Source organism: Cryptococcus neoformans, assembly GCF_000091045.1.
Source record: "Cryptococcus neoformans var. neoformans JEC21 chromosome 7 sequence".
Taxonomy (NCBI): domain Eukaryota; kingdom Fungi; phylum Basidiomycota; class Tremellomycetes; order Tremellales; family Cryptococcaceae; genus Cryptococcus; species Cryptococcus deneoformans.
In genome coordinates this window covers 405,691-430,295 of record NC_006692.1, presented here as the reverse complement: position 1 = coordinate 430,295, position 24,605 = coordinate 405,691, and the positions used below count along the sequence as shown (strand labels likewise).

The following is a 24,605-nucleotide window of genomic DNA, read 5'->3' as shown; positions in this document are numbered from 1 at the left end:
CAAACCCGGCAATAACCTAAAGAATGTAGCATCATGTCCATGTATTGTATGTGCATGTATGGAGCTATTTGCTCGTAATCATATGTACGAATAATAAAGGAAAATAAATCGCGAGAATCGAAGACATAGAACATCTTCCCAAACTCGATTCTTGATAAATCAATATGTAAATCTAACAAAAATAAGACAAAGCCGATTTCTTCCAATACGCATTGTGAAAAAATCACTCTGGGATTGATAGATGACCATGGCCCGTTTCGTTATCCTTGCAATTAAAGTTGTACAACACACTTCTTGTTCGTTTCTATCTCTAATGTTCTAAGCCAGATTAATAAAATAAAGTGGAGAAAGGGGTGGAAACAAAGCAGCTTCATTAGACCATCCTGCCGTCCTCAGCACTCGTTCGGGCGCTAGTCTGCTGGCTAGACTTGACCTGCTCGTTCTCGGCGTGGATTGATCGAGAGTAGTGCTTCTCTTGCGCGTTTTGAGTCCTCGCGAGCTGCTCGTCGACAAACTTATGAGATCGCCAAGCTGGGGTGTGGGAGAGATAGAGGGCGTCAATCGCCTCGATACTCATCGATCTCGTCTCCTACAATCCCAACAGATCAGCATAATTCTGTAGTCAGGGAGGCGCAGAGAACTCACGGGAATGCAGAAGAAGGCAAAAGAGATAGCGAGAGCGAGACAACCGGCCCAAACAAAAGTGATACCAGTACCGATTCGGGCCTGAATCTGAGGAGCGGCAAAGGCGATGATGAGGTTGAAGAGCCAGTTGGCACCGGTACCGAGGGTGACACACCTAGAAGACAACCTAATGGGGAAAGTCTCACCGCAGACAACCCAGGCAATGGGACCCCAAGAAGACGCGAAAGAGGCAATGAAAAGACAGGTGAAGGCAATGAGAACATCACCGGCAATCTTGTCATCAGGGTAGGCCTTGGAGACAGCACCGACAACAATCTGACCAATAAACATGAGAATGCCACCAATGAGGAGGATAGGTCGTCGACCCGCTCGGTCGACAGCAAGAATACCGGGGAAAGAGAAAACGACGTTGACGGAAGCGAGAATGATCTGGAAGACGTAGGTGTCGTCAAGACCGGCAGTCTGGGCGAACTGGACACCGTAAGAGAAGAAGAAGTTGATACCGGTGATTTGCTGGCCAATTTGGACACAGATACCGATCATAGTTCGCCAGAGAATTCGGTCCTTGGTAGAGAAACATTCGACATAGCTGGCCTGACCGCGCTCCTGGTCTTTGATGGTAGCCTCACGGACTTCTTCCATCTCGGTCTGTACCATACAATCAGCAAACGTTCTTTAATTACAATAACATAAATGACTCACATCGATGTCAGGGTGATCAGTAGGAAGACCACGGAGATTGGCAAGGTTCTTTCGGCAGTGGTCCCATCTGCCCTTCTTGGCAAGGAATCGAGGAGACTCAGGGGAAAAGAGGAAACCGACGAGCAACAAAGCAGCCCAGACCATTTGAAGAGATACGGGGATTCGCCATCTACAGAGGGTACGCCATCAGCTTCAATTTTCAATTTTTAAAAAAAATGGACTAACGAGACATCACCGGCATAAGAGCTCATACCCCAGTTGGTCATGGCAACACCCCAGATACCAAGAGTAACACAAAGCTGGAAAGAACCAGTGACGAGACCTCGGTATCGAGGAGGAGAAGCCTCAGCCTGGAAAACGGGAACAAGACCAGAAGTAGCACCGACACCGAGACCGGTGAGAAGACGAGCCACGCATAGTTGACCATAGGTGTTAAAGGCAGAAGTCTGGAATCACGCCGATCATTGTCAGCTGACTGATCGACAGCGTCCCAAAGGATGGTAAGAAAGGTGTTTACGTACCTCGATGGCAGCACCACAAAGGTAGATGAAGATGAAAACCATACAGGTCAATCGCAAACCGAACTGTGAAAAGCATGATATTAGCACATGACATCACCGATTATTTTCAGATTCCGTTCTCAAACATAGCACCAATTGCGAAGACTACGACTTTTGCAATGTAACACCGAAAAAGAACCGCTTGACAATTGTTGTGGAGCGAGAGAAACGGACCATGGAAATCAACTCACTCGGTCAGCGATAGAACCAGAACCAACAGCACCAATGACGGCGCCGACAGACAAAAGACCGGTAATGGCAGATTGTCGAGTAGTTGAAAGGGTGCAAACGCCGTCGATACATTCACCGAATCGTTCTTGGTACTTTGACATGGAGAACTATGTCGAACTGGTCAGCAAACGTGCATAAAAGTCTTTTGAGCAGCATTATTACTCACCAGACCAGAACCTTCAGAGTTACTCCATCCGAAAATAACACCCGCCAAACTCTGGAAAAGACAGAGGGTCAAAGCCTTCTTGGAACTCCTGGGAGCCATATTGAATAGTTGCGTCGATTAGCAGTGGTGTTTGTCTAGTAGAAGAGAAACAGATGCAATTGCGAAAGTCGGGTTGAGTTTATAACGAGTACGAGAAAAGGTGGTAGGTGTTGCTGTTAGAATGCTAATCCAAAAAATCTATGTTATCTAATGGATGTAAATAGATTTGTCGTACCACACACGAGTTTAACAGGTAGTAGTGGCCAGCAAAGTGACGACTCTGGGTTTGGAGTGGTGAGAGAAATCAGTTGTTGGGAAGTATCAAAGCTCCACAAATGGGAATGTTTTTCGCATTCGATGCCTTTATATATGGAATGAGGAGGGCTAACACTCGTCAAGCTCCTGGGGAATAAAACTCGTCTCCCCGGGGTTCATGGGGAAACTTTTTCATTCATCGGGGTTGTCTAAGGAAAACTTGCAACGGCCCCCGTCCTACATCACGCCCGCGTGCATAAGCGTTTGCAAACAAAGGTGATACCCCCCGCAGTAACAACTCGTCTAATCTAGGAGTCAGTGCCAGTGGCAAGGTGGTCACAGTTAAAAAAAAGGTCGCAAAGTGGAGGTAACGAGCCAGAAATTTCAGAAGCGACATGGTCCGAGTATGAAAAAACGGATGAACCAGTCAGGGATTGGGCGACCTACCTACTCAACTAAACGACAAACCCGAAGGGTCTAGATGTAAGAGTTAAGGGTCCAATCAGCTTTTGCCGCCGGCATCTGCTTCTGTTCCTCCCTGTTCCTCCACCGGCCGAATGCGTCCGCTTCTCGAAGCAAAGGGCAATTTATCCACAATCCAGGATCTCCCGACGTAAATCTAGGAACGCGATATAACAAATGAGCCTGAAACTCGGCGAATATGTTCACTGCATGCAAATTTGGCTGCGGAAGTGAGCCTGATCATGGACAACTACCTCATTTGACGAGAGTGCCATACTGATAACGCGGGGGAGGCCTGTTTATAACACCGTAATCCCGGAGCACCTTGGGGTTGAATGAGAAAGATTGTGACAAAGCGACGTGGAATCACGAGGGGAACAAGGGGAAGTTGAGGAGAACGGCTAGACGGATGTGGGTTTCTCCCGCATTCTCCATAACATCTCCGCATGCGCCATCCAACAGCCCGCAGGCATGCATTCGGGCCATGTTGGGCGTCCATTCGTCCCTAAACCCCCGGCTTGCGCCTCAGGAATGGTGAACGCTCGTCGAGAACCGGATGTTGGGGTAGGTTTGAAGCTCTTGTTGACCGTAGCCGAAACTGGTCGGTACATTTAGTATATGGTACTGGCTTCATCTATAACTTTGAAGTCTCCACATCCCACCAGCAACAACCTCCGCGTCCCATTTCATCAAACACCGATTATCACTAGTCTCAACGAACACAAGCTCCTCGACGTGACATTGTGTCGAGCCTAGCTTATCAGCAATCTTCAACCTCCACTGAGCTCACGCGCTACTAGTCCGCTATTGACACTAGACATTCCATAAACTTCAACATGCCAGCGCAAGCACAAGTTACTCAAATTTTAAAGCTAAGCTGAAACGTTTGACCTGCCCCCCGCTTTCGCGTATACTTCATTTCATTTCGCATGTTCAGGTTGAGCCTGATAATGGCTGACGTCAATGTTCCTGTGGATGAGACTAAAAAAGATCTTTCTTTAGAAATATTGGTAGGAAGGCAGCGAGGCGATGACGATGGAACGGGGTGTATAATTCCTCTTTCACCAGCATCATCGATCCATGGTCCTCGATCGTCATCGAGGAGGTAGGAGGCTGCTAGCAGTCACAATTGATAGCTTAGGAATGCAAATTCTTCACCAGCAGTAAGCAGGAGGAACAACAGCGCAAATGATCGATCTGAAATCATTGTATTTGCCTATTTTGAGACTGAACAATTATTTGTTTCACCTTTCGAACGTTCCTTTGGTGAGAATTTTGGGACCATGACGAGAGACATGACATTCACAGGAGAGGAAAGGGAAGCGGGGAGGAATAACTTAACCTGCGTACAACAAGATCTATTACCCGTCTACTATTATTGGCCATAAGCCAAAAATGTCTACGTAGAGTCTGTCTACCCTCAGCTTCTTGTTTGTCTACCACGACACACGGCAACGGTGATGATGATCGCCACCACAACCATAACCTCCGCCACCATCACCACACCACTATGGCACCATGTGGTGACGGTATATACGAGAACGACGACGGGTTCGTTACTCAGCGCAGCATCGAACCGCATTTCAATCGTTCAATCGTTTGCCGCACCTTGGAAATTTTGTTATGACGATTTATAAGGAAATTTCTAATCGGTGACGAAGACCCCAATCCTTCGGTCGAAGAATCAGGGTTCACGACCGTCTGCTGACTAATAGTCGATCATCGAAATAAATAAGTGACTCTTCGTATAGTCGATTATATCGAAATAGGTGACTCTTCCTCCGTCCTCGATCCTAAAATTGGAATCATTCATCCCTACTATTGCGCCCTTTTGGTAATTGATTTGCATGTCTTTACATTCCCGAAGAACGATTGATCGTTTTGTTTTTATCCTCGGGATGAACCATGCCAGATACAGTGGCACTTATTTAGCAACAAGCAAGTACATACATACAGGGCACATGTTAATTAATGGCCAGGCGTAACGAAAGAACAGACATCACGGAATGATGGACACACGGAGTTTTATATTAACATACAGTTGTGCAGTACTACAATTTACAACTCAGCGGAGACCCAGGAATGACACCCATGATAAGTAGCCTTTCTCAGCTGTCTTCCTAATTTAGGGAAAAAAAGAAAAGAATGGGTAATGGGATAGAATAATCAAAAGAAGGAGGGGATATGAGGTACTAGGAGGAGGATGGTTCATGGGGAAGAGAGGCATCATTTAAGGGGCGCAAAATGTAAGAATAGGGCATAAGAAAGAAAGCTGCACCTTCTTCTTCTTCAATCTCATGGGCTCGTAACACACAAAATATTCATGCGCAATTCTCTACCAGTGATTGACGGCAAGCGTGATTGGATCGCTTGCAGGATACACGCAAATGAGTCAACAATGAGAAATCACTAGTGTTTCAATTCGCCTACTTTAACAACAACGAAAGAGAAAACGTCGACTATGTTTCTATTCCCTGCTACGGTTCGAGTCACAAGAGCTAATAAAGATCTGATACATTAATGGAGGGGATTGCAAGTGGTTTTTATCCATTCAGTATCGTTCAGTCAGTATTGCTCCCTTTCAGCGACGCAGCAAAGTACAGCAATCAATATTCTATGGCCACTCTTTATCGTCGCCACCTGGCGGCCAGCTCTTCGCCCCCTGCACGTTCGATGCCTACGGACTATCCTGTCGCATCTTTCCTTCCACTTCAACCAGGCAATCAAATCACACGAAGATGATCACTTGAGAGCATCTAGCGTCTAGTAGTCACGCACTCGGATGCGATTGATTCTAGGCGCAGTGAAAGATGTCCACCATGTCGATGACAACTGAGATAGCAGACATGGCCAAAGACAATTACAAGATCGCGTTCTATCAAAATCCAACACGACAATGGACAGCTCGCATAGCGCGACAAAGTGCAGAAAAAGCCGAATGATGATACATGAATTGTGACTTGACAGTGAAAGGCCCGACCAATAACAGCTTGCTATTTCTACATCCTCTTTGCTCGTCACATGTTCGACCGTTTGCTAAAATGTTTCACTGCTTTTGTTTGATCGAGATCCGCCATCAGTTGTATCTCCCTTCATTATCATTGGGAAGATCATCTCCATTATCACGTTGCGACCACCATCCCCGACTAGAACTTCTTAATCACTTCCCCAATCCTCTGTTACTCTCAGTCAACCTGAAAACCCCTCGCCAATTTCTCATCCCGAAATCCATTTACTCCTGAGCCTCCTGGTTGACCTTCTCCCACTCGGCACCGCTACCCTGGCTAGCGCTATTCGGGCTAGGAGCATCTTCCTTGGCGGGCTTCTCTTCATCAAGGTCCTCAACGCTAGCGGGGGCGGGGGCGGGAGTCTCGAGGGAAGCAGCGGTGGGCCTTGCCCCGGCGCCGGCTCCAGTAGCGGTGCTAGTAGAGAGGGCGATAAGCTGGATGATCATGTCGAGGACGGGAGGGGGGACGACTCGTTGGTAGACTGACGTAGATCAACTCGTCAGCACAAGATGCATAGTAAAACGGGAGATACAACGCACCAGCAAGCAATTCTCCTGGGTTACCGTATACCCTCAAAGCCCTGAAGAAGTGCAAAGCAGCCTCGACGTAGTGTTCCTCACCTTGAGCGATGAGCTGTTCACCCTGGTTGGCAGCCTCGGCAAAGTAACCTTCTTGCTGGTCTGGGGTCATGGGGACAGCTTCGGTCTGAATGCGGAGAAAGCCGTCTCGGAGGGCCTGCGAAGGATAACGGTTTTTTAGCGTCTGCAATGTGAGACGAGATAAAATAACCAACGCACCTTAGCGTTCTTCTCCTTCTCGGCCTTAGCATTGGCTTCAGCAACAGCAGAGAGCTTCTTATGCTGCTTTCCTATTCATCCCAATTCCCATTAGATTTCCATGCCCACGTTGCAGCAACAATTTTGAGACGCCAACTGAAACGCACGGAGAGATTTCCTGAACTCGGGAGAGTGTCGTCGCATGTAATCAAAGTAGACGGCGTAACCGAGGAAACCGCTAACAGCGACAGCGGCAACAGTGCCCGCAACCTTGACGGGAGAAATAGAGGCCATTGTTGGTAGTGTTTTTAAAACTAAAAGAATAAGTAAGTGGAATGTTATAGAGACGGAGATGAATGCGATGGACGGATGAGAAGCCTGAATTTTCCGTTGTGTGGCGGGGATACGAATGATTACGTATTTAATCTGGCACCCATTTACCATCTCGACCGGATCACTGCACAGGCGAAAGCTGAGCGAGAACGAACGGATTGTTTACATCTCGACAAGGTATATATACCATCGACAACTCGTCTATAACCATGCCGGCTTATGTTCCACCACACTTGCGCAATCGCTCAACACCCTCTACCCTGTCAACTCCCGCGACCCCGGTCCAATCGACGACTTCCAGCAACAACGGCGATAGGTCGACCCCACTCACGTACTCGAACGGCAATGCCAATCGTACACCGTCCAGCAACACTAGGTGGTCCAGCAACGGAAGTGGAGTAGGGCACGGAAGTGGTATTGGTCACAAAAATGGATCACCATGGGAAAGTGGCCATCCAGGGAAATCACACTTTTCTCGTCGATCATACCAATCAAGTCCGAGCTCGAGCTATCCCCAACCCAATTCTGCATATAATACTCCCACTAACAGCAGACGCGATAACTATACACAGAGTGGGAATAACGGGAAGTGGACAGACAAGAACGATAGTCCCCAACCGAGGCATGGACGGGCGTATATCCAGCATTCTCCGGCTCAGTTGCATGTCTTTGGGGATAGTTTTGTTGGGCCATTCAAGTTGATGGACGGGGATTCGGTGCAAATCAAGACATTCAAGGGAGCTTCTGCCAAGGCAAGTATTATATTGACGACTTTAGGGTGCAGATTGTGCTGACTCTCCTGGGGACACAGGGATTGAATAACCCGAAGTCTATCAAGCAAGTGTCAAAAGAGCTTTTACCAATTTTGAACAGTTTGATGGTCCCTCCACCGTACGCATATCAATCCAGCTCTAGTGCTAAACGGTCTGTCATGCTAGTGTTTGGCAACGTGAGATTGTTTTGACCGATTACGCCGTTACAGACTTCACTGACGTTCTCATAGGTTGATCTGCAAATTAATTACATCTGGCAGCTCGCCAACAAACCAATCACCTCACTCTCATCTCCTTCTTCCTCTTCCGACCCTTCCGACTCGTCCACAAACGACTCTGATCATCCAGATTCAACCAATATTCTCCATTCTGCTACCGAAACGTCCTCTACTGGACCCGCTCTCGGTCCCGAAGACTTTGTCAATGCTGTCGTGAGAGCGTACACCACTTTTCTCGAGCGAGAAGTCGTACATGGACCTGTGGGCGAGAGGCTCTCGTCCATTGCGGAAAAGAAAAGAAGTTCAGGAGTTGGGCAGTCTACCGCCGTCAACGGCAAGGATGTGGGCGGACCTCCGAAAGTCTTCATCGCCGCTGCCCTTCCGCCTCTCATTGAGGATGAGATGCTCCCCCGTATCCCGGAGAAGTATGTGGAAAGGCTTGAAGAGGACTTTGAAAAGCAGCAGCGTATGGTTGGGCGTGGCTGGAAGCCTCATCAGGGTGTTGGTGCAGGTATGAGTGCCCGTGCCGATGTGGGTGGGGGTAAAGATGAAGGGGATTTGGTGGATGGTTTGTCATTACTGCGAGTAAGCGATAAACCCGTCTGTCGACCTGAAGTTAGTCCCGGTCCGTCTACGACCGCATCGTCAAGCATTCCTTCACCCGCTCTAGATACACCCTTGACTGAACCTACTGCTTCGCCCACCGCTTTTTCTGCCGATAATGGTAACAGCAACGGTAATGGCTCAAGCAAAACGAAGACGCCCATCGCCTCTTTACTCACCCATTCCCCGCCTTTGTGTACCCTCCCTGTCAGAGTCCGTATGACCGACCAATTCAACAATCTCCTCTCTTCCTTTTGCGCGCAGTATCCTGATATATTCACTTTTATCGACATTTCTCCCGCTATGCATCTAGGATCCGAGGCGCCTTCTATCCATGGAGAAGTTGATAGGGGTGTATGGGCCTGTCCTGTGGACCGGACTAATGTCCATCCTGTGTGGGAGCCAACTCTGCCGCTTTGGTTGGAAGCACTAAAAAGGGAAGGAATGGATACGGATACGTGGAAAATGTGTGATGATGCGGAAGAGACATTCAAGGCATATGAGATTGATAAACGGAGAAGAACGGCGGCAGCGGGATACGGGGGTGAGATATCTATGAAATTGAGGGATGAGTAGATCCAGGTTTTTCGCGAGGATTGATTCTATACGATGTCGTTTGTTGTATTATAGTCACATGGGTCTTTGGTTACTGTATTACAGTAGATTGCATGAGATGTACAGCAGGCACAGTTTATGCAATGTACAGTTATTGCCTGAGCATAAAAAGTGGCAAGGTTACTTTGATTCGCAAAATGCCAATGGAAGATGAATGCATGTCTACGCCCTGCTCCTCATAGCCAACGCTTGTTGAACCTTGGACCTCACCTATTAAGATATGATTAGCCACATGTCGCGCAACTCAGAAATCAATGAAAGCGATTTACCATCTCCTTGAACCTCCTCCTATGCCTCTCACTCCTCAATCTCCTTCTTCTCACACTAGGCTTTTCATGAAACTCGTTCAGCTTGGCTTCCTTCTTCATGTTCCCCATTCTCATCACTCCTTGCATCCTCTTGTATGCCACCAAAAAGTCTGTGCCCCTGTTCAACTCAATCGATCTTCCGGAAAAGTATTTTGTAGGGTGGAAACCCTTGGTCGACGAGAAAGTATTGTAGTGAGACTTTTTGGAAAGGGTCATCCACCAATCTTCGGATGTAGGGTCTGCGGCAGCAGCGGCCGCATGAGGTTTAGAAGTGGAGGATACGGGAATGGAGAGACTGGAGGTGAGCTCTGCGAATTTGGGGTTTATAGGATTTTGAGGAGGTGATGATGGTTTGGTAGCGGATGGAGATGGAGGAGTCGAGAGGGAGGAGTTGAAACGTGAAAGCGGGAGGGGAAGGAAAGCGAGGGGGCGGGGAGTGGGAGTGGGCAGGCTGGTGGGAAGTCTGGAGGTGGATGCCCTAATGGTGCTTCTGAAGAGGAAAGACATGGCTGTTGTAATGACCGTTTTTTCGAAGTTGGGTACAGCAAAGGTCGAATTCGCCAGCCTGGAGAGAGGAAAGTCGAAATGTCCGGGAGAAAACGGGAAAATACCACCGGCGGATAATAGCTTCCAATCGGTGTCCGGATCTATTACTACAGCTTTGTTTATGCTGAGCGCTTTCTATTCACACTGTAATTTCTGGGTCTATCTCTGCTCCTCCATGCATCGGGTACTCATGCATGCATATGGACTATGATATACATCACCTTTTGTATAAACTGCAAAAGTAGATTTACAAGCTATTCTATCGAGTCTCACGGCAGCAGTCGCAGGGTGACTGGCGACGCGACGCGTTTTATGCAATCGTCATCACTTTCTCCGACCAGCTTGAAATCCGTCATCAAAAGAGATATTCGCAAGATATACGGTATATCGAACGTTGACTGACAAGGACAACATCCAGAACAAGGAAGCAGGATGCTGCTGTCATCACTTACGCTTCTTTTGTTCGCACCGGTCTTTGTAGCTGCTGTTCCCAGCTCAAACTCGTTCCACGAGTCTCTGACACTTCACCCTTTGCCCGATGGCAAGTTATCCGTGTTATTTGAGTTTACCACCTACTTTACCCAGACGAAGCCCACTTCCTCGATTCGTAAGTCTACCTCTAGTACTATGTAGAAATCTCTTTAACAAACTTTCAGCTCAATATCACCACTCCATCACCCCTCCATCGCTCCTCCTCCCTTTGCAAACTAACGACATCTCCGAGCTGTCCATATCCTTCGTCGCTGGACGCTGGGATCAACGTCGTTCATCTCAATCTGGACCACTACACTATTTGTCCGGCGGAGGCGGTGGCGAAGTGAGAGGATGGGTGAGAAATGGGAACGAGGGGGGAAGCGAGGAGGAGAGGTGGGGGACGGTGACCCATGCGCTTGGGGGATTGTTTTGCGCCGGGTTAGGGCCAAGAGAAGCGGGCGAAAATGTCAAGACTTTTGGAAGGATATACCCTCCTCATCGAGGTAATCCGGACGGTACGTTTTCTCACTCAGGGCATAACATACATCCAACACACAGAGCTAAGATCTCAAATGATTAGGCTTGACCCATTTTCTCCTCTCGCACCCACACCACAATCTCTGTACAGAAAACCTCACGCCGTTCCTCTTCCTTCTTCCCTCAAAAGGACTTTCAGGCCTCTCGGCCCTCCTCTCCCAACCAGGCATCATCTTCTCCTGGGGTTTCCAATCCGAAGGGATCGAAGTCATTATGCCAAACGACGATCATCCAGAAGGCAAATGGACAGGCTGGTGGGAAGGTGTGGTTGATTTGATGCCCCCCGGGGCTGGCGTCAAAAACGTCAAGCGAGAAACGGGGCTGGAAAAATTGTTCAAGAAGCGTTTACCGCCTTCATGTCCAGAGACGGAGAGTTCTGTGATCAGGCTGATCCTGCCAGAAAATGAAAAAGTCAATGTTGAGCCGCAAGGTCGGGTTGTGGGAGAATGGAGGGATGGGAAATGGAGACAGGTCATGGAATGGAACGCAAAGGATAGGGAAATGGTGGGGAAAGATTTAAAGGTTTGGTGGGATGAAGAGAGGTTTGAATATCGCAAGTTTATCCTGTTCGCAAATTTTTGCTGTCCACGGGCTAAACGTAGTTTGAATAGCTCGTACGATCGATCCGCCCGCGATTTCCGTTATGAAGACGGTTATCGACTCTCAAGCATCAGACGGGACTTTTCAAATCAAGATATCGAATCATGAAAATATTACACGGGAAGCGATCTACAGTGAAATCTGGCCGTGGTGGGTTAAAGGTTGGATGAGCGAAATGGCCGTTTGCATAGAAGACGAGGGTCCAAGAGGTCAGCCTTCACCATCACCATCTCAAATATGGATGTTAACTCTTCTCCTGAATGATTATTGTAGCCGATCTGCTTAAAAGCATCTCATACAATCCCTCCAACCCACCTGACATCCCACCAACTACCATCCACCTCTCAATCCAGCTCCCGCCTAGATCAACACTTGTCCTCACTATCCCATTCACAAAACTTACTCTCAAATACACCGATCATCGTCCAGACGCGGAGAGGGGTCAGGAGATCCCGGCGGGTGTGCTGACACTCCTGGACCTCGTAGGCGAACGCGGCGTACCCGAAGCAGAATCTGAGGCCTCGCCATCATCATGGACATCCCCCCAGATCAACGCACTCCGCTCAAATAGAGCCAGGGTCTATACCCAACGCATCTTACTTGATATCCCCACTCCGGACTTTTCGATGCCTTATAACGTGATCATCATGAGTTCGACGGTGATGGCAGTGTTCTTTGGGTTGATGCATGGCGGTCTTACGAGAAGGTGGGGATGGGTTGAAGTGCCAGAAGATCCCGAAGAGCCCAAAGAGGGGGTAAGAATGGGGGAAAAGGAGTAGGGATCGTAAAGGGGATAAGGAATTTTTGGGGTTTTTATTCTCGTTTTCTCAACCGTGTATCTTAGCATATGGCATAGAGATTTTATCTCCCTGTCTTGACATTTTCCTAGGCATCTCTATCCTATTCGCTCCGCTGAGCACCTTGTGAACGAAGGCGAAAAAAACAAGCGAAATTCAGGAGGGTACCAGTATCGAATCTGAATACATAATACTTCCGCTCTTTGGCAAACCGTTAATACGTTATCAATAAACATATCATCACTGGACTTGTGGATAGATGCTAAAGAACAAATATATATTACTGACACGGTTATTAACTTCAGAATCCCATCATCCAATCATTTGCAATATCTTCTAACGAGTCTCGCTGCATATTTGCGGAGCCGTTTACAATGCTATCCAGGGATGAGGCTACTGAGGTGAGTGACATCTCCTTCCTTCTTTTTCTCCATTCTTGACTACTCATTATGTATTTATGTTAGATGAAAAGCGACTTTTTTTCATTTGATCAGGTCTTTCAGAAGATGGACAGGTTAAAACGGAGATCGCGTCTCTCAAGTCCACAAATGAGAGCATGTAGCGTATTACCCAGGTGGAACAGGTGAGTTGACCCTCGCTGTAAGCGAAAGGTTGCTTGACGGCAATCCAACGTACACGACAAGGCCAGATATAACCCGCCTCGACGAGCTCGAGGGAAATCACCTCAAAGATCAAGGAGCTGATCCCTCCTCACATTCCAATTCCACAGACCCCACTGCCATCGACGAGTATCACATGGAAAACTATTACGTCCTTCCTTGCCTTCATCGCATTTCAAATCTATCGTTTCGCAGAGATGCAAGATTGATATGGATATTCCCCCGATTGCATTGTCATTTCTGCAATCAAAAAGCTGGATGAGATGAAGAAGGAAATAACCTTTATCAAGAAGGATAGATTCAATGTGAGCCTCATGATCGGCTATTTGGGGGCTCATGTGGGGTATAGGTACAGAGTGCTTCCATACGTTTAGGGAAGGGAAAATCAGAAGATGGGTGAATTGTGCCTATGGTAAAGCAGACTCTGCTTGAGCTCGTGGAGTCGTTGAATCATATTCATTATTAACTGTAAACAAAGGAGGGAAGAGTAGTTTGCTAGTGTGGTGCCGATAACTGAAATGAGCTTATTCAGCAGGTTGAGGCGCTGGAAAAGTGCGTGCAGAAGCTCAAGAAGGAAAAAAAAGCTCCAGTGTCGTCTAGTCGTTTGGGCCATCCAAGGGTGTTCGCTCGCGTGGGCTACATAAATCGCTCCTTGTCATGTGGAGGATTAGTGCTGGATCCATTAAATAGAGTGTACAATGACTGGCTGATCACTATCGACAATGAGTTATGAGATGGCATCAGTAAGGTTATCGATCATTTGGAGTGGGAAGCATGCAATTATCCAGGTCTCGATAATATCCCAAGAAGCTAGTGGCGGTGTACCTGATAGATCCTAATGACCAGTGGAAACGTAATGTTCAAATTCATTTCCTGCAGAGATTACTTACATATATATTCATTCACATGTCGATCGTTTATTAGTACCCTCGGTAGCCTGAACATCACCTAGTAACAAAATAAGGAATTAACCCTTTTGCAGACTTCTTATTGCCCAATTGATTCCGTGAAAAGATGCCGGGAGGATAATTAAAGGCAAGAATCTAACCGTGGGTAGGTTATTGAGAGTGCCCGATATGTGTCAAATGGATAACATATGTATCATGACGCTACAACTTGGCAGATCTTCTGTCATACAACTTTCGGCCCAACATACTAAGTACTTTTTATGAGTATGTAGACGTAGACCAGGTTGGCTATCACTCCCTAATCAACCCTTGCTTATTTCCAGGTAGTCATATCTACCAGTCCATTGCAGACCTCCTGGTCGGTTTCCCTACAATCGTCGCATGCTCATCGCAAAGATTGGAGGTCAGTTACGAAGAGGAAAGCATTGTTGTGGAAATTGTCAGCATGTAGTGGGGGCTTATCGGTGATACGAGGGAATCCAGGGGTGTAAATGATCATGCCATAGCGCCTTGGAACTACATAGTGGACGTTCAGTGAGAGCCTTGGAAAATCTGGCAACTTTTGGCCGTCAACTCGTACTTACCTGGCCAATCTGCCAAACTAAGAGCTCCTCCTTTTGGCTCAAAGAGTCTCTCTTCCTTCAGAACTGTCAGTATGTACGGTCTAAGCTTTCACTTCTTGAAGCTCACTTTTTCAAAATTCCGAGCTTTTTCTTCACATATTCTTCGGCGTCGGCAAGGGGCATATCCAAATGAAGGTTAAGACCTAAGTCAAGGGTGATCACACTAATATCTGGTCTTTAATGCACACGATTAGCGATTTCACTCTTAGAATTCGTTGTAAATTGGCGACATACATTGTCGTGTGGACCCAAACCCCAGCACCCATCTCACTCATGGTATTCACCTCCTTTCCCTTTTCCTTTTGCAAGCCATCAATCTTGTCTTTCAGCAAAGCACTGTGTGCGCATTAATTTTGTCCCCGAGATAAGCTGTACACAGATATACTTACTACTCTGCAATGTCAGTCTCGACAGTGGACAAGCGCTGTCTTGTATTTTCGAGCTCTGGCAGAAGAGCGTTCCGCAAGTGCGCAGAATAAACCTGAGACTGGGTGGTTCTTGAAGGCGTGGAGGAATTCGCAGACATGATGCGATATCAGTCGGTAGGGGGGAGAAAAGAGTGATTGCTCTTCCCCGCTTTAGTCAACTCCCAAGTCGTTGAAAACGTTTGACGGTGCTGACTTAAGGTTCTGTGGTGTTTATGGATGACTGGAATCTTCCGCTCGGAAGTCGTTTTCGTTGTCGAGCTCTCTTCTGGCATCCTGTTTTACGTAAGACTTGTGTTCTGTTATGGATGTTCCTGAATGAATGATGATGACATCATGACATGTTGATTGATGCATCGGTGGATTAATCTGCATTCGGATACCGCCGACAGTCGGTTTACTTAATTATTAATAATTATCGCTTCTTCTTCGTTCTTTCCCTTGGCCATCCTTGGCCACGAGTTCTTTCTGCCCTGTCTTTTCACTTCTCATCCTCAGCGACCTCCACTTCAACTATTCTCTGTAAATCCGATTTCATAATTATGGCAGGCCCACCGCCTATTCCCTCCAAGACAAGGCCTTCCTTTACCAACCCCTTCTACCGCAATTCAAACGCTAGTTCCAGCTCCACGGCCTCTTCACCGCCTCCATCATATGACACTCACTCATCCCATCCCACTCAACCTCCTCGACCGTCTACTACCCAACAGTTCGAGCCAGTACAATACACTTCACTCTCTTCTTTGACAAAGAACAAACCGAAGCATACGCATGCAAATCAACCGGCTAGTTACGAATACCAGCCTGACCCATCGAGGCAGGGGTATTCAACTCAAGGCTTTGAGTCACAAGGCCGGGCTGTGAATGAGAATGTTAATGCAGGTAGAAGGCTGCCACCGATGCCTGGTCAAGGCCAAGCAAGAACGGGGACTCCTACAGAACCTTCTCAGCGTGCAGTTCATTCTGGTAAGTAAACATCGCCCTCGAATAAAGAAAAATTGTATCTGATCTACTTGGGCAGCTTCAGCACCGCCTCCTCCACCACCTAGAACAGGATCTGGATTGCAGAGTTACATTCCTAGTGGAGCGCAATCTGGATTCGACTCGGCCGCCAAGGGCGTTAGAGGCGCAACAGATACGGTAAAAGATGGATTCTACTCAGTGGCAAACCAGCAGAGGAAAGAACAGGCAAGTCTTTTCTCCATGCTGTTTATTTAACGCCATGTAACTAATGGTATAATAGGTGATGTCCGGCATAGGAAAATTAGGAGTTGGTGCTGTCAAACTCGCCGGCAAGGGCGTGTATCAAGTGGGCAAATTCGCTACAAAATAAATATTTAAGGTGTCGTTCGGGTTTGGATTCCGGCGCATGTTGTACAAAGTCTGAACTTTGATAGTGTATTCCGCTCACGAATGTATTGTGTCTCATGAAATACCTTCCAAAGTCTGTTACTCATCCTTCCTTCAATAGGGATACCGATTGAGAGAACTTAACAACTGTTTGGGCACTGGCTGCAGCTCACCCATGAACATAAATTTCCATGCATCTTCATGACTTTACCTTACATTCTCACCCAAGGAAACAGTCTTCTATGGGCGCGAGCAGCTATTGCAGCAGGACAGTGTACCAGTACAGCACCACTAAGCAGGTACGACGGCAAACCTCCACATTAAATCCGGAAATCTCACAGTTCGATATCCGGTCACGTGATCCTTTTAGCATCAACAACTCCACCTTCAACCCATGTTCCGACGACCGACGACTCCGTCGCTTTCAGTGAACTTCGAACGTGACATTTCAGTCCCTCGCTGGTAACAGTACTTCAACAAAAGATATCCTAGGGTCTGATGCCCTAACAATGGCGGACAGTCCATCACCGCTGCCACCATATAATAGCGTATGGACTAAACGAGCAGCCGTCGCAGATGAGTGGTTACGCCGTGAGTCCATCATCGAGTGTTTCATCGCCTGTGATAGTTGGCTGACAGTTGGATGGTCATAGAACACAAAGTTGTAAGTCAAACGGCCTCTTCCTCAGTCTGCATATCATTGCTCACATGTGTTCAATTTCCCACAGGTTGTTTCGGCAACGTCAGCCTCTGTCATTTCGACCTTTGCAGGCTTCCCTCTCGATTCTCTCAAGTCGCGACTGCAGTCATCACGCGAGAAGGTATCTATACCTAGACTAGCAACCGAAGTCGTTAGAGAAGAAGGTATCGGAGGGTGAATATTCTTCTTTGGCTACTTTGACTATCTTTAGCTGACCTGTAACTTGTAGACTGTGGAGAGGGTTCCCGTGAGTAGTGTCGATGTCCGATCGGACCGGCTATACGAATACGCACAAGTGAAGAGACTGAACATTGAGAGCAGTTTACCACTTATAACGATATCGATTGTCCGAACAATATCTTTTACTATTTACAGCTCAACCAAGCGTATTCTTAATTCTACACGTTTACCCAGCGGACCACCAAAATCGGACCATAAACTTACCGATAATGGCCGTTCCGGTAGCAAAGATGGAAGCGACGAGAAGGGTCCATGGATAAACATACATTTAGGATGGTTTTCGGGGGATAATGCGAAGGATATCGGGATCACAAGTCTTTTAGCGGGAGCTGCTAGTGGGGCTGTAGTCTGTGTAGGAAGCGCGCCATTTGAGCTTGTCAAGGTAGGCTCTACACTGCCTTGATCTATAGAAACTTCACTAATAGGGGAATTAAAGGTTCGAAGACAATTAGAATACCAGATCTACCGTGATTCCCATCCCGAGCTCTTTCTCAATCCATCTGCAGCCACGGCTGGCTCCGGCTCCAAAGCAGCTGGTGTCCCGCGCACTCCTTCATTCACTCCTCCAACGACACTTCAAGCGGTCAAACTCATCGTTAATTCCAATGGCCTACGCGGCTTGTACACTGGTTGGAGGCTCCATTTCGTTCGCGATACGCTAGGAACAGCTCTATACTTTGCAGAGTATGATGTTATGCGCTATTATCTTGGCCGACAAAAGACAAAAACTAGAGAAGACGGAGGAGGAGGATTTGGTCATGATGTGCAGGGAGATTTGCCAGATTGGGCAAGAGCTTGGTTGCCGAGGCAGGCTATACCGTTCTTGTGTGGAAGTGTGGCGGGAGTTTCGAGTTGGGCGCTGATATATCCTGTTGATGTGAGTCTTCTTGCTTTATATATCGCCTTGTGATAAGTCCAAGGCTAATTAAATCATTGTAGGCGATAAAAGTAAGCAGAGATAGCTATCTAGATGATACTGACAATTTATCGCAGACTAAGGCTCAACAGAGAGCTTTGTCAGGATTAACGCCGCGCACACCTACTGAACAATTTCACCGCTTAGTACGAGGAACGGGCAAGGATAGCCCAAAGCCATTATTATCTGGTATCGCCCGATTGTACCGAGGGTAAGGATTTTACAATAAATAGTCGCTGGATGTGATCTGCTTACAAATGCTTAGACTTGGGATCTCAATGATCCGTTCAATGCTCACCCACGGACTGTTATGGACGCTTGTGGATGCTGTAGGCTCCTACATTGAGACAAAACCTTGCGAAAGGTACTTTGGAGTCGACATTCCTTTATAGAGGCATCACACTTATTTTAGCAACCGAAGAAAAAGGCACAACTAACACGTGCTTTTTTCTTATGTGGGTTAGATGCATTAGCAGCATCCGACAGACAAGGCGAGCCTAGGGCCAGTACAGTATAGACAGAAGAAGAAGACGTGGATGGACACTGTCCCAATGACGGCGAGCTCTTCTGGATAGTCAAACCATTAATCAACTGTAGCAATATCATGCATAAACCTCTGCAAACCACTTTCCATAGCATTTTAATTCCAAAACATTTATTAGATCTACTAGCAAGTTCGATGATGACGGTTTTTCTCAATGAATGAATAGGTGCGTTTTTTTTCCGCGATTCTAAAAATCGGCAAAATCGTGTTTCAGCGTGAATGCACCTGCTGGATCACGATTTTTGAAAACGTGATTTCGCGATTATGACTGTCCCGATCTCAGTCCGTTCACCGCTGCTCACTAGTCGCACCACTGCCGTGCCTGATTTCCCCAGCGTCAGAACGTCAAAACAACAACGAAATTACCCCAGCGACGACTACAAACTTCACAATAACATCTCCACAACCATGGCTGCTCAAGCCGAGTCAAGCCACTGCATACTAGAATCCTCTCCAAGGGTTCCCACCCCTGCAAAGCAGCTTCAAGTAAAGAAGAGAGTGGTGAACCTCGTCAACCCAGCCGGTGTGTTGTTTGCTTCGTTTCAACATGTTTGGTCCGTTACGTAGAAGCTGACATGACATAGATGTAGAGGATTTTTCACCTCAAAAAAGCACTTCACCCACAGGGTCTCCTGCTAACACACACACTATAACTGAGTTTCTCAAAGCAAAGACGTCCTCTCCGCCTATCCTTCCTCGCCTAAGCGAATTGCAACAGCAAGCAGGAAATCTTACACCAAACGGCAGTGGTGTGAAGGGCATCCTGAGACCTTCTGGGACTCCTGGTTCTGGAAATGGAGGTAGGATGAATCATCTCGCTCATCATTTCTGACAAACTGACAGAGGATCTGTAGTTCGATTCTTCCACAAGAAACAATTTCGAGTCATTACCCCCAATTCCTCCGTCCTTCCACCATCCCCAGCTAAGCCACCACCAACACCCACATCCAGCTCTTTCTTTTCTCAGCTACTTGCGGTCACTATGTCTCCTCGTCGTAAAGAGCCTGAATCTGAGCCTGAGCCTGTAGGGAACGAAGAAAGTTGGGAGAAGCCAGGTGAAGAGGGTGAACTATCATTGGTCGCTTCAACTGGATCGGCTGGGAGCATCATCATCCATGGCGACGAGGATGAAGAAGATGTGGAAGAAGAGGAACCTTGGAATGGCGAGCCCCAAATACACTCCTCGCCTTTAGGATTACCCGCTGTACCTGAGGGCAACACATCCAAAGATGCGTCCTACGGTGAATTCGAACTTCCTTCGGTTGAGTGGCACCTTCCAGAAGATATGTCGAACCTGTTATCTACAAAATTTCCGGAAAAAGACTCGTTCTCAGTTGCTGATCCGACTTCAACCTCCACCACTGCTTCATCAAGAGACTTGTTTGCCGATCAATCTTCTTTTCGAGATGGCTTAACTTCTGAGGCAGCCGCCTCCAGATCACTGAAACACGGCAAGGTGGAGAGGAGGGCCGAAGCGGAATTCTGGGGCGTACAGCCCGACGAGTCCGCCATGTCTGAGCTCGGCAGGGAGGATAGCAACCCGACAATCCGATGCCAGCTACCTCCTCTTGAGGAGCAAATCCCTACTATCGAAGAGAAATCAGAAACTCAAGAGTCTCCTCTCTCCATAGCACAACCTGAACCCCCTATGACTGCCCCATACTCCACAAGTTCGATATTCGCCGACATGAGTGCCGAGCAAGCTGAGCTTACTTGGCCACTCACTCATCGCCCGGGGCCAGATTCTTCTTCTACTTTCCAATCGCCCAGCCGTATCCAGTCCCCGGAACCGCCAGAAGTAGCTCCCGAAACCCCTCGAACAACAGCAGGAGACGTTACCGAATTTTACGACTGTACAGCTATGGTCCTATCCCCCTCCTCTGATTCACCTCTTGCTACCTGTTCTTCGTCAGCACCCCTTACGAGCCTCTTGGTACAGCCTACAAAAGCTCTCTTCGAAGCTCAGACAGCTCATACAATTGCACTCAGCACCGAACTTGAACTTTACAAGGATCTTACCGAAAAACTCCGCAATGAAGTCTCAGAAAGAGACGAGGTGCTCGCTAAACTGAATATGCGAGCTTTGGAAGCGGAGATGTTGTACTCCCAGGTGCAAGATCTGAAGAAGGCGCTAGCTGTTGCTAACGCAAAAGCACAACAAGCGGAGGTACAAGCTCAAACCGCTCAACAGCAAACATTGCCAAATCTAGACTTGAACTCTCCGACTCCCCTCATGCGTACCCGGAGTGCTGGTCTTCCCTCTGATAGGACTATGGCCGCCCAAAGTGAAGCGCGTGACCTCGAGATTCGACTTGCTAAAGCTTTAGCAGATGCCGCAGCCACCTCGCGCCAGCTGGAGGAGGTCAAGAATTCTCGAGACCAACAAGCTCTTCAGCTCGAGGAAGCCCGAGCTGAATTGAGAGATAAAGATGATCGTGAGAAAAGCCGCCTGATCAAGGCTTCCCACCCCGAAGAGAATGAAGAAGATGGGGAAGTGGAGAAAATGCGAAAAGAGATGAAGGAGTTGCAACGAAAGGTGGGAGAGATGGAGGGCAAGGAAGAGGAAGTACAAGCTTTGAGGCAAGAGTTAGAAGAGGTACATCGTGAACTTGAGGAAGTCAAGGATCAGGGGAGTGAGGTTCAAGCTCTCAGAACGGAACTGTCTAGTGCTCATCACCAACTGGATGAATACGAGCTGATGAAGGCCGACGTGGATGCCCTTCAAAAGGAGCTTGCCGACTTGAGGCACCACGTCCAGGAGCTCAAACAAGTGAAGGCCGCAGACGAAGAGGAGATTGAAACCCTTCTGGATCAGGTTGCCAAGCTTGAAGTCGAAAGTCGAGACGTGGAGGATTTAAAATATCATTTTGACCAGCTTAAACAGGTCAAAACGGCCAATGAGGAAGAGATTGAAAACCTTTTGAGGCAAATCGAGAAGCTTAAGGCGGAGAGAAGGCAGGAAGACGAGTGGAAGAGCAAGGTGGAGGAACTGAGTAAGAGAGTAGATATGGAAGGCATGAGAAGGCAGAATGTAGAGCTTGAACTAGAGGAGGTCAGGAGTAGGGAGATCAAGCTGGAAGGAGAGAACCGAGAGGTAAGTTTCTTTATCAATGCTATCGGGGACAACTTCACTAACAGTTGTGATAGCTTCGAAAGAGCCTTCAATCCACTCGGGAACAACTCGTTCAAGCACAGTCAGTCCCTACCACCTCCCTGGCCGACGCGCAGGAACTCCAATCGCTCCGCGTCCAGATCGACCACCTCAAGTCTCAATCGGCTTCGAAAGACTTGGAAATCACCAATCTTCAACGACGTAAAGCGGAGTTGAAGGAGGATAGGGAGATGCTCAACATCGCATTGGATTCGAAGCAACAAGAGGTCGAGCTGGTAAGTATTCTATTCCACACACTCGATCAAATTAAAGCTCATTGGATGATCCAGATGAAACGGAAGTTTGGAGTTCGCGGAGTTGCGGGTAGTACACCTCTCGGAGCGTCCCAACGCACTAATCTCGACCAAGGTACCACTCCTTCCATGACCAACGAATCTTTCCTCCCCAAGACCCTTACTCGCCGTCGATCGTCTCTTGCGATACAGACCCCTGTCCCAGACTACTCTAAGCGGCATTCACTGGAAACGCCTTTACAAGGCAACCACCGCCACGGAGTGCAGCTGTATCCGAGCACGAAAGTTGCATCAAGAGTGATGCAGAGAAGCGAATCTAGAGAGGAGAACATACCTCCATCACGCGCATCTGTGGGTGGTAGTGCAGCGAGGTACGGTAGTTTGAGAACGAAGGAAAGGGAAATGACACTGGCATAAGAAGATGGAAGGTTGGTGTATATTTACTATTCTTGAGTTTTGTTTGATCCTTTTTGGACATTCGGGTACTGTGCGTATTCATACTGTGCAATGATATATAATGATTATGAATGAGATTCTATCACACAACACCATTGGATTTACCGAGGACGGTCGGCACAGAGCTTGGGGGAATGAAACCAATCTGAAGGGGAAAGTTAGCAATTTGCCATATGGAAAGGAAAGGCATGATAAAGACTTGCCTCTGTGCAAACGGCGGTAATCAACGAAGGCGGGGTCACATCGTACACGACATGCAAGGGAGTCAAATTGCTCGGCAACGGCTTACCTTCCTTACCTAATGCAAACGGCTTCTTTGTCGGCAATGCCAATAAACCCTCCACATCACCCAACTCATTTGTCGCCACACCATCAAGCACCACACGTTCTCCAAACTTGTATGTCTCTACACAAGCAACGACGGGGACGCGATGTTCCTTGGCGAGCATGGCGACGACAGCAGTACCCGCGCGGGAGTAGAGAGCACCGTCCGAGTGCAGGGCAGAGGCGCCGAGAAGAACGAGGTCGGCTTGAGGGAGGATAGAGGAGAGGAGGGGGAGGAGAATGTAAGTACAAGGAAGGCCGGCGGCGGTGAGCACTTTGAGAAGCTTTTCACCTTCGAGAAGGGGTCTAGAGTCGACGATGACGACGTTGAAGGTTGCATCGGGGTCTTGTTCTCGCATGCTGGTCCAGGCTTCGAGTAAGACCGTTTCGACAACAGATGATCTTGCGTTCCGTCAGCCGTGAGTCGACAATTCAATAGATAGCGATGTGCTTACCGAGCAAAAGTGACGACAGTGTCTCCAGGCTTGATCTTTTCCTTTGCGCTGTCTGCAATAACCTGGTCCGCAAATTCTATTCTGTCGCGAAGGTAGAGACCAATCGCATCGACCAAATACGATTTTTGCTACACATTATCAGCTTTCCTTTTACAGCATAAGGAGGAAAAATCACATACCTCTGCCTCGGATTTATCCCCCTTCTCACCCAACCTATTGATCTCACTCTTCAACCATCGGATAGCATTACCGCCTCCCACACCTTTAGGCCTGCAAGTTTCCAGCCAAGCAATCATCGGACTCAAATACACTGGCAAATCCTTCCACAAAACCGCTTGATCAGGGCATTCATAATCCCTAATCACCTCTTTAAACGCCGACATCATCCCGATCGTTCTCGCATTCGCACCCCTCAACTGTCCACTGTTCATCAGCACACCCACACGGACGATTATCGGGTGGATCTTGCCCGTGTCGAGGGCGGAGACGGTATCGGCAGGAGTCTGGTGTGGCAGATGGGAGAAGAAAAGGTTTTGCTGGATGACGGAGAGGGTAGGCGCTGAGGGTTCAGAGTGGTTGGGAGGTCTGCGAGGGGCGGAAGGGCCGGCTGAAGAAGCGGGATTTTGAGAAGAAGGGTTGAGATGAACCACGGGAGAGCGACGGCCATCAGAAGTGGCAGTGCTGGATGATTGTTTACCACCTTGTGGACCCTCTGGAACTCCTCCTTCGGTAGGGATGGCTCGGGAAGCGACAGCAGCGGCGCGTTTCTCCTTTTTGAGCTCTTTGGCGGATTTGGCTTTGGGTTCGCCTGAAGGAGGTTGTTGAGGTTTTTGTTTTTGTTGTTTTTGTTGTTGGGACTGGACCTGTGGTTCTTGCTCGGCCATTTTAAATGAAATTCAGGGGAAGATTAAAAAGATAAAAGGAAAATGAGGATAAAAAGACGAGAAGTACAATATGGCCAACTTTCCTTCTTGTGGAGGAAATGGAAACG

At 47.9% G+C, this 24,605-nt stretch overlaps 10 protein-coding genes across 11 annotated transcripts; 5 read left to right on the top strand and 5 right to left on the bottom strand.

Moving 5' to 3' along the window:
• Nucleotides 1-36: 36 nt before the first annotated feature.
• On the bottom strand, nucleotides 37-2,667 carry CNG01480 (hexose transport-related protein, putative). 2 transcript variants are annotated; one of them, XM_024658609.1, is made up of 8 exons: nucleotides 2,586-2,667; nucleotides 2,305-2,527; nucleotides 2,099-2,245; nucleotides 1,869-1,931; nucleotides 1,573-1,793; nucleotides 1,348-1,516; nucleotides 646-1,293; nucleotides 37-589 (listed from the first exon to the last, which is right to left on the bottom strand). In XM_024658609.1, the coding sequence occupies exons 2-8, from the start codon at nucleotides 2,401-2,403 to the stop codon at nucleotides 374-376; spliced, it is 1,563 nt and encodes a 520-aa protein (XP_024514533.1). In that variant the 5' UTR covers nucleotides 2,404-2,527; nucleotides 2,586-2,667; the 3' UTR covers nucleotides 37-373. The 2 variants fall into 2 exon arrangements, with proteins under 2 accessions (XP_024514533.1, XP_571846.1); XM_571846.1 differs by having other exon boundaries at nucleotides 2,305-2,667.
• A 3,318-nt stretch (nucleotides 2,668-5,985) lies between these two features.
• Nucleotides 5,986-7,178, bottom strand: CNG01470 (hypothetical protein). Its single transcript, XM_571845.2, has 4 exons — nucleotides 7,012-7,178; nucleotides 6,866-6,936; nucleotides 6,608-6,803; nucleotides 5,986-6,549 (listed from the first exon to the last, which is right to left on the bottom strand). Exons 1-4 carry the CDS (start codon nucleotides 7,136-7,138, stop codon nucleotides 6,293-6,295), a joined length of 651 nt encoding a protein of 216 aa, XP_571845.1. The 5' UTR covers nucleotides 7,139-7,178; the 3' UTR covers nucleotides 5,986-6,292.
• Nucleotides 7,179-7,322: 144 nt separating this feature from the next.
• Nucleotides 7,323-9,488, top strand: CNG01460 (hypothetical protein). Its single transcript, XM_024657526.1, has 3 exons — nucleotides 7,323-7,929; nucleotides 7,989-8,126; nucleotides 8,181-9,488. The coding sequence occupies exons 1-3, from the start codon at nucleotides 7,387-7,389 to the stop codon at nucleotides 9,345-9,347; spliced, it is 1,848 nt and encodes a 615-aa protein (XP_024513197.1). The 5' UTR covers nucleotides 7,323-7,386; the 3' UTR covers nucleotides 9,348-9,488.
• CNG01450 (hypothetical protein) lies at nucleotides 9,442-10,251 on the bottom strand. The gene is made up of 2 exons (XM_571842.2): nucleotides 9,656-10,251; nucleotides 9,442-9,596 (listed from the first exon to the last, which is right to left on the bottom strand). Exons 1-2 carry the CDS (start codon nucleotides 10,199-10,201, stop codon nucleotides 9,549-9,551), a joined length of 594 nt encoding a protein of 197 aa, XP_571842.1. The 5' UTR covers nucleotides 10,202-10,251; the 3' UTR covers nucleotides 9,442-9,548.
• Nucleotides 10,252-10,604: 353 nt separating this feature from the next.
• Nucleotides 10,605-12,713, top strand: CNG01440 (conserved hypothetical protein). Its single transcript, XM_571840.2, has 5 exons — nucleotides 10,605-10,847; nucleotides 10,897-11,229; nucleotides 11,295-11,804; nucleotides 11,863-12,060; nucleotides 12,125-12,713. The coding sequence occupies exons 1-5, from the start codon at nucleotides 10,673-10,675 to the stop codon at nucleotides 12,628-12,630; spliced, it is 1,722 nt and encodes a 573-aa protein (XP_571840.1). The 5' UTR covers nucleotides 10,605-10,672; the 3' UTR covers nucleotides 12,631-12,713.
• A 1,660-nt stretch (nucleotides 12,714-14,373) lies between these two features.
• On the bottom strand, nucleotides 14,374-15,448 carry CNG01430 (hypothetical protein). The gene is made up of 5 exons (XM_024657525.1): nucleotides 15,189-15,448; nucleotides 15,034-15,135; nucleotides 14,867-14,974; nucleotides 14,761-14,815; nucleotides 14,374-14,692 (listed from the first exon to the last, which is right to left on the bottom strand). Exons 1-5 carry the CDS (start codon nucleotides 15,323-15,325, stop codon nucleotides 14,672-14,674), a joined length of 423 nt encoding a protein of 140 aa, XP_024513194.1. The 5' UTR covers nucleotides 15,326-15,448; the 3' UTR covers nucleotides 14,374-14,671.
• Nucleotides 15,449-15,675: 227 nt separating this feature from the next.
• On the top strand, nucleotides 15,676-16,765 carry CNG01420 (expressed protein). Its single transcript, XM_024657524.1, has 4 exons — nucleotides 15,676-16,190; nucleotides 16,246-16,412; nucleotides 16,468-16,639; nucleotides 16,696-16,765. The coding sequence occupies exons 1-3, from the start codon at nucleotides 15,767-15,769 to the stop codon at nucleotides 16,555-16,557; spliced, it is 681 nt and encodes a 226-aa protein (XP_024513283.1). The 5' UTR covers nucleotides 15,676-15,766; the 3' UTR covers nucleotides 16,558-16,639; nucleotides 16,696-16,765.
• Nucleotides 16,766-17,023: 258 nt separating this feature from the next.
• Nucleotides 17,024-19,033, top strand: CNG01410 (hypothetical protein). Its single transcript, XM_571836.1, has 9 exons — nucleotides 17,024-17,165; nucleotides 17,228-17,238; nucleotides 17,303-17,448; nucleotides 17,504-17,521; nucleotides 17,596-17,896; nucleotides 17,951-18,391; nucleotides 18,454-18,462; nucleotides 18,508-18,641; nucleotides 18,696-19,033. Exons 1-9 carry the CDS (start codon nucleotides 17,084-17,086, stop codon nucleotides 18,820-18,822), a joined length of 1,269 nt encoding a protein of 422 aa, XP_571836.1. The 5' UTR covers nucleotides 17,024-17,083; the 3' UTR covers nucleotides 18,823-19,033.
• A 307-nt stretch (nucleotides 19,034-19,340) lies between these two features.
• CNG01400 (conserved hypothetical protein) lies at nucleotides 19,341-22,917 on the top strand. Its single transcript, XM_024657523.1, has 5 exons — nucleotides 19,341-19,497; nucleotides 19,559-19,774; nucleotides 19,829-22,068; nucleotides 22,122-22,361; nucleotides 22,416-22,917. Exons 1-5 carry the CDS (start codon nucleotides 19,383-19,385, stop codon nucleotides 22,794-22,796), a joined length of 3,192 nt encoding a protein of 1,063 aa, XP_024513193.1. The 5' UTR covers nucleotides 19,341-19,382; the 3' UTR covers nucleotides 22,797-22,917.
• On the bottom strand, nucleotides 22,853-24,595 carry CNG01390 (hypothetical protein). Its single transcript, XM_571832.2, has 4 exons — nucleotides 23,794-24,595; nucleotides 23,615-23,742; nucleotides 23,039-23,561; nucleotides 22,853-22,980 (listed from the first exon to the last, which is right to left on the bottom strand). The coding sequence occupies exons 1-4, from the start codon at nucleotides 24,496-24,498 to the stop codon at nucleotides 22,918-22,920; spliced, it is 1,419 nt and encodes a 472-aa protein (XP_571832.1). The 5' UTR covers nucleotides 24,499-24,595; the 3' UTR covers nucleotides 22,853-22,917.
• Nucleotides 24,596-24,605: the final 10 nt, after the last annotated feature.

Coding starts and splice junctions, on each gene's coding strand:
- CNG01470 (XM_571845.2), bottom strand. CDS start 7,138: ATGGCCTCTATTTCTCCCGTCAAGGTTGCGGGCACTGTTGCCGCTGTC. Junction 6,937..7,011: donor CGAGTTCAGGAAATCTCTCC/GTGCGTTTCAGT, acceptor TGGGATGAATAG/GAAAGCAGCATAAGAAGCTC. Junction 6,804..6,865: donor AGAAGGAGAAGAACGCTAAG/GTGCGTTGGTTA, acceptor TATCCTTCGCAG/GCCCTCCGAGACGGCTTTCT.
- CNG01390 (XM_571832.2), bottom strand. CDS start 24,498: ATGGCCGAGCAAGAACCACAGGTCCAGTCCCAACAACAAAAACAACAA. Junction 23,743..23,793: donor GGGATAAATCCGAGGCAGAG/GTATGTGATTTT, acceptor GATAATGTGTAG/CAAAAATCGTATTTGGTCGA. Junction 22,981..23,038: donor TTACCGCCGTTTGCACAGAG/GCAAGTCTTTAT, acceptor TTTCCCCTTCAG/ATTGGTTTCATTCCCCCAAG.
- CNG01420 (XM_024657524.1), top strand. CDS start 15,767: ATGGCAGGCCCACCGCCTATTCCCTCCAAGACAAGGCCTTCCTTTACC. Junction 16,191..16,245: donor TCAGCGTGCAGTTCATTCTG/GTAAGTAAACAT, acceptor CTACTTGGGCAG/CTTCAGCACCGCCTCCTCCA. Junction 16,413..16,467: donor ACCAGCAGAGGAAAGAACAG/GCAAGTCTTTTC, acceptor ATGGTATAATAG/GTGATGTCCGGCATAGGAAA.
- CNG01410 (XM_571836.1), top strand. CDS start 17,084: ATGGCGGACAGTCCATCACCGCTGCCACCATATAATAGCGTATGGACT. Junction 17,897..17,950: donor CGCCATTTGAGCTTGTCAAG/GTAGGCTCTACA, acceptor GGGGAATTAAAG/GTTCGAAGACAATTAGAATA. Junction 18,642..18,695: donor ATCGCCCGATTGTACCGAGG/GTAAGGATTTTA, acceptor ACAAATGCTTAG/ACTTGGGATCTCAATGATCC.
- CNG01430 (XM_024657525.1), bottom strand. CDS start 15,325: ATGTCTGCGAATTCCTCCACGCCTTCAAGAACCACCCAGTCTCAGGTT. Junction 14,975..15,033: donor GTTTGGGTCCACACGACAAT/GTATGTCGCCAA, acceptor TGTGCATTAAAG/ACCAGATATTAGTGTGATCA. Junction 14,693..14,760: donor TAGTTTGGCAGATTGGCCAG/GTAAGTACGAGT, acceptor TCCACTATGTAG/TTCCAAGGCGCTATGGCATG.
- CNG01480 (XM_571846.1), bottom strand. CDS start 2,403: ATGGCTCCCAGGAGTTCCAAGAAGGCTTTGACCCTCTGTCTTTTCCAG. Junction 1,932..2,098: donor CTGGTTCTATCGCTGACCGA/GTGAGTTGATTT, acceptor TGCTTTTCACAG/TTCGGTTTGCGATTGACCTG. Junction 1,794..1,868: donor TTTGTGGTGCTGCCATCGAG/GTACGTAAACAC, acceptor GCGTGATTCCAG/ACTTCTGCCTTTAACACCTA.
- CNG01450 (XM_571842.2), bottom strand. CDS start 10,201: ATGTCTTTCCTCTTCAGAAGCACCATTAGGGCATCCACCTCCAGACTT. Junction 9,597..9,655: donor GGAGGAGGTTCAAGGAGATG/GTAAATCGCTTT, acceptor ATATCTTAATAG/GTGAGGTCCAAGGTTCAACA.
- CNG01460 (XM_024657526.1), top strand. CDS start 7,387: ATGCCGGCTTATGTTCCACCACACTTGCGCAATCGCTCAACACCCTCT. Junction 7,930..7,988: donor TCAAGGGAGCTTCTGCCAAG/GCAAGTATTATA, acceptor CTGGGGACACAG/GGATTGAATAACCCGAAGTC. Junction 8,127..8,180: donor TCATGCTAGTGTTTGGCAAC/GTGAGATTGTTT, acceptor ACGTTCTCATAG/GTTGATCTGCAAATTAATTA.
- CNG01400 (XM_024657523.1), top strand. CDS start 19,383: ATGGCTGCTCAAGCCGAGTCAAGCCACTGCATACTAGAATCCTCTCCA. Junction 19,498..19,558: donor GAACCTCGTCAACCCAGCCG/GTGTGTTGTTTG, acceptor GACATGACATAG/ATGTAGAGGATTTTTCACCT. Junction 19,775..19,828: donor TCCTGGTTCTGGAAATGGAG/GTAGGATGAATC, acceptor GAGGATCTGTAG/TTCGATTCTTCCACAAGAAA.
- CNG01440 (XM_571840.2), top strand. CDS start 10,673: ATGCTGCTGTCATCACTTACGCTTCTTTTGTTCGCACCGGTCTTTGTA. Junction 11,230..11,294: donor TCATCGAGGTAATCCGGACG/GTACGTTTTCTC, acceptor TCAAATGATTAG/GCTTGACCCATTTTCTCCTC. Junction 11,805..11,862: donor TGAAGAGAGGTTTGAATATC/GCAAGTTTATCC, acceptor TAGTTTGAATAG/CTCGTACGATCGATCCGCCC.